At 40.2% G+C, this 12,115-nt stretch overlaps 1 protein-coding gene across 3 annotated transcripts in view; it reads left to right on the plus strand.

Annotated features, from left to right (window-relative positions):
- MIB1 (MIB E3 ubiquitin protein ligase 1) overlaps positions 1-12,115 on the plus strand; it is a 75,412-nt gene that overhangs the window by 48,927 nt on the left and 14,370 nt on the right. For 2 of the 3 annotated variants that reach the window (XM_072034781.1, XM_072034782.1), the window contains exons 13-17: positions 1,271-1,403; positions 1,780-1,866; positions 4,751-4,912; positions 9,329-9,510; positions 11,274-11,466. In XM_072034781.1, the coding sequence (XP_071890882.1) occupies positions 1,271-1,403; positions 1,780-1,866; positions 4,751-4,912; positions 9,329-9,510; positions 11,274-11,466 (757 nt within the window). The remainder of the gene's footprint in view (positions 1-1,270; positions 1,404-1,779; positions 1,867-4,750; positions 4,913-9,328; positions 9,511-11,273; positions 11,467-12,115) is intronic. The other variant, XM_072034783.1, reaches the window with a different exon arrangement.

A 12,115-nucleotide genomic window follows, 5' to 3' on the forward strand; every position in this document is an offset into this window, starting at 1 on the left:
GTCAGTGGAATGAATTAGGAGCTAAGTTACTGCTTACCAGGGCAGATGGCTTATTGTTATCCGCTGCAAATATTTTTTGAGTAAAAGGTTCGCTTTGTGAGAATATTGATTGAAACTCTGCCTTTTGAATATCAGGTGGCTAATGAAGAACCGTTGGATTCAGTTATGGTACCTACATTGCAAGGCAGTTTGTAATTCAGTGCTTCCACTTGTGTTGGCTAGTATTGGATTTTAAAGCTTGAATTTTGTGAGGAACCCCTGTTTCTCCTGTGAATCACACCTTGCTTCAGCAGAAGGGAAAGATCAGGTTGATAGCAGAGGTTTTCTAGAACAAGATCATAGCAGTTTCTGTTTTTTTTTGCTCTTTGAGCAACTGCCTTAAGGGAGCTATGTGTACTGTTTACAAATATGAAATAATAAGGGAATCAAGTTTGGTTACCTGCCTATTCCAAAAGCTAGACGAAGACAGGTGAGCTTTGAGTGTGTTTCTGTGAGAATACAAGATAAACCAATTTGTTCATCTAGCGTTGTGTTATTAATGCCCTTATCACTGCCTTCTTTGCACTTTGTGGATTTTAGCCTGCTTTAATGCTACAGTAATCATGTTGCTTTTCGCCACCCTTGAATTTGAAGTGTAAGATAATAAATCCACTTCCCTTGATAGGTGTCTTGGTAAGCACATGGAGAAGTGGGCTAGAGTCCTGGACACTACCATGGTTTCTTAAACTCAGCTGCTCTCTGTTACTGTAATTCCCGCATTCCATTAATCTCACTTTACACTTGCAGCGTTCATTTCTTCTGTTCCTAAAAGGACTTACTCAAGTTTTATCTCAGAAATAGAAAGTCTTAACTGATAGGGACAATAGCATCAGTTTATGAAGTAGTGGTTCTCAAGAAATCCAACATGTAGTAAAACTTGTTTCTTAAATATTTAAGTAAAGTTTGCTATGGAGATTTTCAGGGAGAAGCATTTCTGTCTTCTGTGTTTCAGAATCTTTGTGAGTAATATTTAGGGTAAGTTTTGGTGCCGGGTGATTGGCTGGTTTGTTTGCATACTTCTACTGGAAGGAATTGAACATGAAATTTTTAGACTTTGGAACCGCCGATACAACTTTTCACCCACTTTCTGTTTTTGGAGAAATGGCTAATGTTATTTCTGTCACTACTACTTTGTAGTTCTGCAAATGAATGTTGCTTTTACTCTTGTCCCGTTGTCATTCAGCAAATACTTCACAAATGCCCTTATGCCATCTCTGCCTATGTATTTCAGTGCGATGCGCGTATTGCTGTCCAAGTTGCCGCGACCGTGGATTGTTGATGAGAAAAAAGATGATGGATACACTGCCTTGCATCTGGCAGCTCTCAATAACCACGTGGAAGTGGCTGAACTTCTGGTGCATCAGGTAGGGCTCTTCTCTCAGGAGGGTTTAAGCGTCATGCTTTGATTAGCCATCTGATGTGAAAATAGGTTGCTGCTGCTGCCTGCAATCGCAGCGCAGGGGCAGTGGAGCAGGGAAGGCCGCATGGTAAAGGTCAAACTTGCTTGTGAGATCATTACAATGGCCTTAAGAGTGCAGAGGGACTGGACAGTTTGATAACTGGTTTGATTCAACAGATCAACATCTCAACAGAGAGCAATTAAAGTAGTTATTCACTTCTGCTCTCAAGTATTCAAAGTGGGAATCACGCTGAGCGTTTTATTCGGGGCTTTAATTGACTGCCTTGCCTGAAGACGAATTGCTGGGATGGTAACGGTCTAATGCTTTGAATATCTCGCAGGGCAATGCTAACCTGGATATCCAGAATGTAAACCAGCAAACTGCTCTGCACCTTGCCGTTGAACGACAGCACACACAAATTGTTAGGGTAAGTATCTAGTTGCGATCAGCCATCAGATGAATGGTGCTTTATTCGAGCTGAGTGAAGCTGTTAAGAAAGAGATGCTTCATGAACTTAAAAAAAAAAAAAAAAAAAAAAAAAGGTTTAGCAACATGTTACAGCTATTGAATGCTTGTATGATTAATTCTGATAAATTTGGAAACCCACCAGCTAGTACAGAAGGTCAGTAGGCAATACGAAGGAAATTTAAGGAATGCTAAATTTTTGTGTATGTGTATTATGGTTTCCTCTCTGCGGCTGCTAATTCCGGCATCCCTTCTTGTTGAGTGAAGGGGACCTTCTGTGTGTTCTTCTATAATTTGCCTTGAGTCTTATGGTCCTGTAACGGACCTCAAAATAGCATTTTTGATGAGTAATTATTTTTGCTTGTGGCTTTCGCAAACTAAGTAGGTGAAATATCATTTTTATCAGTTTCACTCCTGACTGTATAGTTCCCTGTTCTTAGCTTGGGAAAGCTAGAAGCAGTAATAAAATCAGCAGTGAAAGTAATGCACTTTCTGTTCTTGCTCACATGATTGCAAAAGTTTAATACTTTTAACAAAAAAAAAATTAAATTTAACAAAGCTGTGCTGATGGCATAGGAAACTGGGGTCTAGCACAGCTTACCCACAGTTGGCATGGTTTGCTAGTGTGGGCTGTTGAGGCTTGGAGAGAGTGCTCAGTGCTGTAGGAAATGTTTCCTATAAGTGAATCCATCGGCCTAGCCTGGGCCCTCTGTGTAGTTTTTGTGTTAGTGTTGTGAGAATCATCCTATATTAAAAAATGACTTTTACTCAGGCTCACAGAGAATTGTGCCCCTGGTGCAGAGCTGTGTCGGTGCCTCTGTCTGGCGTTACTTTGCTGTAAGGCTTCTCCATCTCCACGGGTTGATGGACGTGATCCCATTACAGTGAAACATGTGATACGGCCCTATATCTGGAACCACTTGCTACCAAAGAATGGTTTCGGAGAGTCACTTGCATTCTGCAAGCCCTTCTGCAGCTATATTTAATTGGTGAGCTCCTGTGCCCTTCGGGAACTGACAGGGCACCTGGGAACACAATACCAACGTAGCGGATGACAGGAAGGTAGGCACGTTGGAGCACGAGTACGAGGCTTGGGTTGACACGCTTACATCCAAGTATGTTTACGTGAACGACCCTATAGAGTAGCCGTACTTCAGAGCTGGATTAGCGTTGAGAAGTCCTAAAATAACTCATGCAGCCATGCAGAGAACATGTTGGCTCCTATATTTCAAATTTAATTCCTATTGGGTACTTTCCAGGGTTGGGTTGTACCCTCAGGCATCTGTGGAATAGTGGTCAAAGGTAGCAGGGCTCTTTTAAAAGCTCCGCAGTCATGACAAAGGGAGATTTTTTATTTTATATCTTTTTGGTCTTTATTATTATTATTATTTTTAGCTTCTGCAAGGGCTTTGAATTTCCCATGGTAGACAAGGATTCCAGGTTGCTCTGAAAAGAGTTTTCTCGTAGAGGTTTCTTCAGAGGGATTACTAGAAACCCATAGCAGTGACAGGGAAATTTCTGTAACATGCTACTGTTTCCAGGAGAAACTCTGAAACAGAACATGGCTAGTGGCAGGCAGGATGTGAGTGTAAGTGAGAAAACTTGGGTCAGAGTAAGTCCATTTAGAGGGTATAAGATGTCCAGAGGACTGCTGTGAGTTTTAGCTTTTTTCTTTTTTTTTTCTTCTTTTTTTTTTTTTCTTTCAGTTGTGGAAAGGTTTGGGGAAATGATAAGCTGCAATCAATTACAGGCAGGTATTTCCTTGACACATGAGTTCTGAATTCCTTTTGAGGTATTTTCATTTTAGCCGTTCCTAGAGTCTGAGATTCTTCAATTCTGAGGCTAAAATCCTTGCAAGCAAGCTATTTCTAAAGAGGGAGATTACCCTTTGTATATCCCTGTTTCTAGGCCATGCTTTTTGTCTCCACTGCAATTCAGAGTTCTGCAGAGTAGCAAAAGTTCAAAACTAAAGTTAAAACATCAGCTGCTTCTATCTGTGGGTTTCTGAATAGCACCACCGACTTTTGTTGTTTTTTAAGGGCATTGTTATTTGTCAGCATGTGTTGGCTGTTTTGTGTGACAGCATATTTAAGAAAGTTCTGGTGCATCAAATCAGGGGAGAGCTGGGTGCAAGTGCAGCATGAATGGGAAGGCCTGTGCAGCCTCAGGCTTCCTTCATATCATAGGAACTGGAACATATGTCATAGGGAGGGGGCATGCCTAATTTTAGCCTTCAAGATGAGTCTTACAGCTCATTACTTTGCGAAGTGTTCGAAGGTAGTGGGTAGTAGTGGTTTTGGTGTCTTCTGCTGCGTAAGGATAAACCTAAATATGTGCTTTAACTATTTTGTTAGCTGAGGATACTGTACATTAACAGGTTATTTACACATTAAGTTGTAAAGCTCAGCATGGTGTGAAGGTGGTGGTCTTTGAGGTCATTGAAACCTATTATTACGGAATATACACAAGTTTTGTCCACTTTGTTCTGTTTCTGATATGTTACACTAATCGACTGCATTGTAGGCTCTCTTGTAAGAGTTAAAGGTAGGAAGAATCCTGTAAAATCCATCTGTCTCTCACTCAGCCACTCACGAGGCTTCTGCTGAAATAAAATTGATGTTTGAAAGAGGTAAATGCTTCAGTTGGAGGCTGAGCTTGAAGCAAGAGAAATAAATTTAAATAAACTCAACTGTGAAATGTAGCAAGGTCTCTCTCTATATATATAAAACCCTTTTGGACCCTAAGTGCATATAACCCTTTGGTGCATCCCAAACCACAGCTTCACTTTTTAAATGGAATAAGTAGCTGGTTTTTGGTTTCTGAAATGGAGTTCTCTCTCTTTTCAGCTCTTAGTCCGTGCAGGTGCTAAGCTGGATATTCAGGATAAAGATGGGGATACTCCCCTGCATGAAGCCCTGAGGCACCACACCCTCTCACAGCTCCGCCAACTCCAAGACATGCAAGATGTGGGCAAGGTAGATACTGCTTGGGAGCCATCAAAGAACACAGTAAATAAAATGCATTTATTTATTCCTTTTTTTTTCTATGCGTTTATCTCTTTATTATTGTAGCTTATCTAGTGTCTGTACTGTTGAACTGTTTTTTGGCAGCATAAGTCAAAATATATTCCACATTACATTTCAGCGTAGGCAGATTTTTTTTTTTTATGGAGTTTTTAGCATTTAGTCTCTGCCTTTTGTTAAAGAAAAATATGGGTTCAAAATAGTTCTGCAACACTCTTTCATAGCAAATATACGGCTGCCAAAAATCAAAAGTACAGTAATACAGTACAGAATAAGACTAAAATTATGTTTTCTGTGGTTTGACATCTTGCATGACTTCGTAGCTTTAATTGTTTAGCCGCTTCTCTAATCCTCTGAAAGCTTTTTCTGTTAGAACAAAGCATTCTTAGTCTTTGCATGATGATTTGTTAAGTATCTTTCCGACAGAGTTAATTTCAGAAATGGCGATGTGGTAGGGAAATAGTCAAAACTCCCTTTAATAAAGGTCAAAATCTTTTTACTAAAAAAAAAATGCTTACACCTGAGAAGCGGTGTGAACTTTAAAGATGAATTTTATAGTTTTGCTGATAGGAAAAGGAAAATTATGGAGTGACTTGAATTGTGGAAAGCAAACAGCATTTTTTCTGTAAATAGTGAAGATGTGCAGCATGACAGGGAATCAGATTTGCTGAGTCATTTGTTACCAATATCATAATACTTTTTTCTAATTTTAACTGTATGTGATAGCTACAGCATTTCATTCCAAAACAACTTGATTTAAAAGTCTTTGTTCAAAATAATAATTCCATTGTACAACAAATATTTTTCAAATTGGCTACTTCATTTCACTGAAATACACTGGCCTAGTTATGGCTCGCATATACAAAAAATGCTTGTGTCCTTTTAAGGGACAGGAAGAAACCAGTTACAGCTAAGTTGTGTTTCCATGATCTGAAATGGACTCTGTGAAATTGGTCAAAATCCTTTGTGTGCATGTATTTAATTTTGAAATGAATGAGCAGGAAGCGAGTGCTCTTTCTCAGTTTCAGCATTTCATATGTCAATCATTTCATATGTCAGTTCCCTATCTTAGTGATATCCACAACGAAACTGGATGAGTTGTGTTTGGAGTTTTTTAGACGTGTATTTTTCACCTTTTAAAATTTATTTTTGAGTTTTATGTTTCAGAGAAAAAAATGGTTTTGTTTTTGTTTTCTTCTCTATACTGTTTTCTTGTAGTTTCATTTGAGCTGTATTGGTGTAAAAAAATTTTATACTTTTGGCTTCATTTTGGTTGGTATCTTAAAAAGAGCAATTTTGGGCTGTTATCTTTGAGATATCAACCTGCTGAGCCCTAGGGTGCATCTTTGTAATATAACACTTCAACAATTTTTCAGTATTTTCAACTGAAATAAAATTTCACTTGCAGGATGTTATATTTTTGATTTTTATTTCATTTATTGGTAAGCTGTTTCATGTTAAACAGCAACATCATTGAAAATCTACCCTTTGTTACTTTTTCCTTCAAGCACAGCTTAAAATACAAAACACACTTCACTGACACTGGGAACTTACTTCATAAGTGGAACTTTATGGAATGAATTCTTTAGTATTGATTTTAGTAGTTCCTTGTGAATGTCAGTATTAAGCTGTTGTAATAACTCAAGCAATTTTTGTCAGTTTTGTTCAGTTGCTTTTTTAATATGACAGACTATTTAAAATGCATGTTGTCAACAGTCATGATAGTACAGACAGCCCTACCGATTTTAGGCATCAATATGAAAAACAAGTGTATTTTATTAATATACTCATTATGAAGATTGTACAGTTGGGAGGAGAACTTTTCTGAAGTCCAATCCCCACCAGGACAAAGTCATTTTGGCTTCTTTATTACAGATACAGTGTTCCTTAGCCTATGACACTTTTATTCTAAAGAAACATAATTCCACAGGCTTATAGGATGTCGTGTATTTTAATACAGGCATCTTCTGGACCCTTAACACACTTCTAAGATCTAAAACGTAGCCACTGTGGAGATGCTAGTTTAAGCTAAAGGAGCTCTGATGGAAGTTAGTTAGGTCACTTACTGGTTAAGGGGTCAGTAGTTAAAATAACTCAGACAATAACTAGTGTTTGTGTGGATTATGCCCCAAAGAGACTTCTCTCCTGCAGGTGGATGGGCTGGGACTGGTTTGTGCTGATACATTTTCGATCCAGCCTCCTGCAGAGGGGACTTGCTGCCCCTATACTGGCCCTAAGACATAGTGTCTTTTTTGCTTGTGTTGTTTTTTTTTTCTCCATTCTGTGTGCCTGAAATGTTGCAGACTACCAAGTGTCATGTGCTGTGATACTGTCTTGATGATTTTAAAGCATACAGCATGCAGAGGTATTTTAGGACTCGAGATTTCTTGAATAATGTTGGTGACTGTTCCAGGTGGAGGAGCCAGTCTTGGCATAGTGTGTGCCCATACCGAGTGAAGGAAAATATCCTGGTAACTGTGTTTGATTTTCCTATTGGAGAAACAGTAGTTGTTTCATTCTGGAACAGCTCAGAGTCCGTGAGGTGCAAGTGTGGATGGTAAGAGAACTCGTGTCCCAGGAACTGAGTGAGGACTAGAGCAAATTGGTTGCAGGCATGCCTTCAAAGAACGTCTGCTCTGCCAGCCTCAGAGCAAATCAGCTTTCACTGGGCGTTGTGCTGCCACAGCTGGATTACTGACAGGACCCAAGGTAGCCAGATTGTAGATAAAGTCTGTGCTTCACTTCAGCTACTGCTGTAACTGAAGTGCAGAGAAACGGGCTGAATTTCTAAACAAAATTGGTTTTGTGATCTGAACGCCACAAAACAACTTCTCTCTGTAACTTACTGCTTGTCTTGTTAAGAAATCTTCCAAGCTCTGCAGTTTTTATTTGGTCATAGGAAAGTGTGCTGGACCACAAGTATCCATGAACTCATGAAGCAACCTTCAAGAATATTGTAGCACCTCACTAACGTGTATTTATATAAAAACTTCCAACTAGGAGGAACTGTAGACTGAGGTTTTTAAATTAAAAAAAAAAATGCTTTCCTAAAACTGGATGGCTGTGTGATGACAAAGATATCTTGCAGATAATCAAGGCAGGGGAGAGAATTCTGAGACATACTTAACATGCTGCAAGGTATGGGCCCAAACCCAGCTTTGTTCTTCACAAGTCATGTTTGAGGGCTGGGAGACGTAACTGGAGAGGTTTTGAAAACTATTTTCATCATGGTTCAGACTCAGAGGTATGCAACCTTTGGATACGGGACAGATATATGGTATTTGAAATTTATTCCTATGTGCTGCAGCATCTAAACACCCTAGTTCTTTAAACACAAAAGATCATTTTGTCTGGGGTAATAATCATTAATTTTTTTAAGGGTGGTACTTAACACCCAGCTTTTAGAAGAAGAGGTACACGGATATGCTGCACAAAACAGAAGTGGGATAGAATAATGTAAATCAGTGAAGTTGGGTGCTGAAATCAGATATTGGGAGCAAGGTGTGTAGAAAATCCTGCCTCTCTCCCAGTGTTGAAGCCTTCGTGACTCCGGAATTCAGCACTTAAAACTCTTTGAATTGAACCTGTGCCAGCTGTGCTCAGGCTGCTCCTTTGAATAACAGTCTTGTGTGGTTTGCTGGGGGACTCCTAGCAGTGCCAGCAGTTTCACATGACATGTAGTCTGCATTACACTTCTACATCTTATCTCATCAAGCTTTAGTACAAAAAGATGCTGGGAAAAGGCCCAGAATACTCCAGAGTAGGTGAACCCTGTCATTGTGGGGCTGAGGGAGTGAGCCTTCTCTCTTTGTTTTCCTGGCTGGCCCTGCGGGTTGCGCATAACAGGTCCACCAGTACAGAAAATACACAGATACAGCTGTAGCAGTGAAGGAGTGTTATGTGATTAGGGCAGGTAGGTGATTTTAAATCCCTCCATGCTGAGAAGACAACTAAAATTAAGTCTGTCTTGGGCAGGTGCATTGCTCACTAGGCTACTAAAAGTGTGCATTGATTCTCTGCCCAGCTGTGTTTTCCGTCCACGTGCAGTGGTGGTAGCATCTCATGTGAGCTCGGCAATTTTAGTGTGCTCTGGCTGTATTTTGAGTAGAGACCCAGTGGGACTATGCCCTGTGATGCTCGTGCAGAAGTACAGCCCCTTGACAAGTGTGCAGGAGATGGCGTGCTTCAGCAGGAGAACTACTTGCAGAATTGTAGTTCCTTAAAGGAAAATCGAGTACAGAATTAAGCAGCCATACAATAGCTTTGGTTTTAGTTCTAGAGTCGCTTCCGTGGGCTTACAGATTTGTGTGTGTGTGTGTGTGTACTCGTGCTTTCCTTTGGCCAGACTGCTTGTAACTGTAGAGAGTCTCTCAAGTTGCTTACGTATTTGTTGTCTTTCAGTTAATAATGGGACTTGGCACTCAGGGAGCAGAGAAGAAGAGCGCAGCATCCATTGCCTGCTTCCTGGCAGCCAACGGAGCTGACCTCAGCATCCGTAATAAGAAGGGGCAGTCTCCTCTCGATCTCTGCCCTGATCCTAGCCTCTGCAAAGCACTGGCTAAATGCCACAAAGAAAAAGTCAGGTATGTATATTAATAAAATACCCCAGTTTTCTGTAGATTAACTGATGCATTTAAAACATCATGCTTTTACTACCTATAGTGTTAAAACATACAAGTTTTTCTTGACTTCTATTCATTTTTTTGGTATTCTGTGATACATTGAATACTGTCTACACATACATTCCTTGAAACATCTGCAAATCTTACAAGAGTTTCACACTCTGAAGTTTGAACTGTGCCTCATTCCCAGGCCTTGCTCCTCCTCTGGCTGGTACCAGCCTCCTGTCTTGTAGCTGGGTCTGAGTAGGGCTTGCTTACCATTCTCGCTCACCTCCTGTGCTGAGGATTTGCTTGCAGGCATTATACCTGATGGCCTGACTGTGCTTCTGTTTGGAAGAGCTGAGGTTTGTAGTAAAGGAAAACCAGCTATCTGACCAGGCTGTGAGGAATTTTACTGGGAGGGAGGGAGACTGAATAGATTTGGGGTTTGGTTACTTTGAAGTGGCTCTTTCTAAGCAGGAATGGGTTGTAGCAATTTTACAGAATTGGACTAGATGTCACCAGAGTGTTTTTTTTTTTTTTTTTTTTTTTTTTTCTGAAGCTTGGTTTGCAAGGATTTTGATGAGTTGGGAAGTAAACAACACTGGTTATTACATTCAGGCAGGGTGGACATTGCATTACCAGGGCCTAGAAGCACAGCACAAAGCTTGTTCATATGGGAGGGGGGTAATGGGGAGGTGGCAAAGTGCATCTGGAGGTTGGTAAAACTCCTGAAAAGAGGTGGGGGGACATCACTGAAAGGAGAACTGAGCCCTGGGACTGGTTCCCCACAGAGGCTGTGAAATCTATCTGGGCAAATTTTGAAGACTGGAATGGAGAAAAACCCTGAATAGTGTGATTTTAGGGCTGACCCTGCTTTGCATGGAGCACCTTGGAGCACCTTTTGAGTACCTGTCAGGCTGAATGACTGCATGACTTTGCAAAAAGAAAAAGAGGGATTAGGCCTGGCACCTCAGAAGCACTTCTTTAGGAATTACAATTTCACCAAAACGTCATCGAGTGCACTTAGTATGAGAAGTTGTCCTAGTTATATTCCAGTCACTGGCTTACATGATTCTTATCCTTAATTCCTGCTCAGAAGTCAGTGCATGGAAATGAAAAATGTACTTGCAAAATGTCACGAAGAGAGACTGTTCTTGTTGATGTTGCCCTAGCACGTAAGGTGCTTAATTTTCTGCAGAGACTTTTTGTCTGTCTCAGCCTCATCACTGTGGCTGTTCTTAATTCTCGCCACCTTTTATGGGCTTGTGAGCGTTGTAGGACTGAGCTGTTTACATTTAACCCATGCTCCCTCTGCTGGGTGAGCTGCAGCATAGGACACAGATGCAGGGTGAGGTCACTTCAGGAGTTCGGGGCTTCTTTTACAAGTCTGCCATTTGGAAAGTAATACAAGTATATTCAGGCTTTCCAGGTGGTAAGGTGTGCAGTTCTGAATGTATATGTTATTATTACTCTGTTAAAAACTAAACTTATGAGATGGGAAGGTAGGTTTTTTTTTTGCATTTACAAGATGCTATTCCAATTTCTGTGGGCTGTTTCTACAGAATGCCTTATCTGAGCATGAGACCTCACACTTGTGTCAACAGTACACTTGGGAATACACAGTTGGGATTGTGTTAAGATACACACTGATCCTTGAATGTATAGGAACATACAGATAAGCAGCGAATTGATGTGCAGTATGAGTTTAAAAAAAAAAGCCTGACTGCAGGGTTTCTTTGTAGTGGCCAGGTTGGTTCCCGAAGCCCGTCTATGATCAACAATGACTCTGAAACCTTAGAAGAATGTATGGTGTGTTCAGACATGAAGAGAGACACTCTGTTTGGCCCATGTGGACATATTGCCACGTGTTCTCTGTGCTCACCACGGGTGAAAAAATGCCTCATCTGTAAAGAGCAAGTTCAGTCTAGGACAAAGGTAAACATTTCCAAAGCTTTCTGTTTCTCTTTCTATTTTTAATGGAAAAGTAAAAAAGAGGTCAAGGAAAAGTGTATATTTTACGCTGTATTTTGCCTTACAGGCATTTCACTGGATGGAATTGTCAATCTTTTTGATATCTTGTCCCAACATTGTGTGTTAATCTTGTCTGTTTGCCTGTACTCGTGTCCTGTCTGCTCCTCATTCTCCCTCTCCATGTCAATGTATTTTTTTTTTTTTTTTTTTTTTGCTCAGGTCATCAGAGTTCATAATACAGCCACCTGAAGTTGTTTTATTTTTTTTCCTGGTATTTTTTTCCCATTTTAAGATAAATCGCTGTTTCTCCTGAAATATAATTTCCTCAGTTATACTGAGTTCTTTTATTCCTTAGGGCTGCTTGGAAAGATTATTCATCTGTAAACTGAGTTAGTTTTGTACTAGTTTTTATTCAGTATTACTTTCATCTTTCATTTTCTTTCTTTTTTTTTTTTTTTTGAATTATGAATTTTATTACACTTTCTTCTTCAGAGTATCAACCAGCTGTGCCCTATTTCAGGGACCTAATCCCAGTAAGTTCCTCATGTTTCTCAAATGGTTGCTCCCAGGTATTTGTGACTACACTGGGTGCATCTCCATTGCTTTTCTGTTT

The sequence above is a fragment of the Anas platyrhynchos genome, chromosome 2 (assembly GCF_047663525.1).
Source record: "Anas platyrhynchos isolate ZD024472 breed Pekin duck chromosome 2, IASCAAS_PekinDuck_T2T, whole genome shotgun sequence".
Lineage (NCBI taxonomy): Eukaryota > Metazoa > Chordata > Aves > Anseriformes > Anatidae > Anas > Anas platyrhynchos.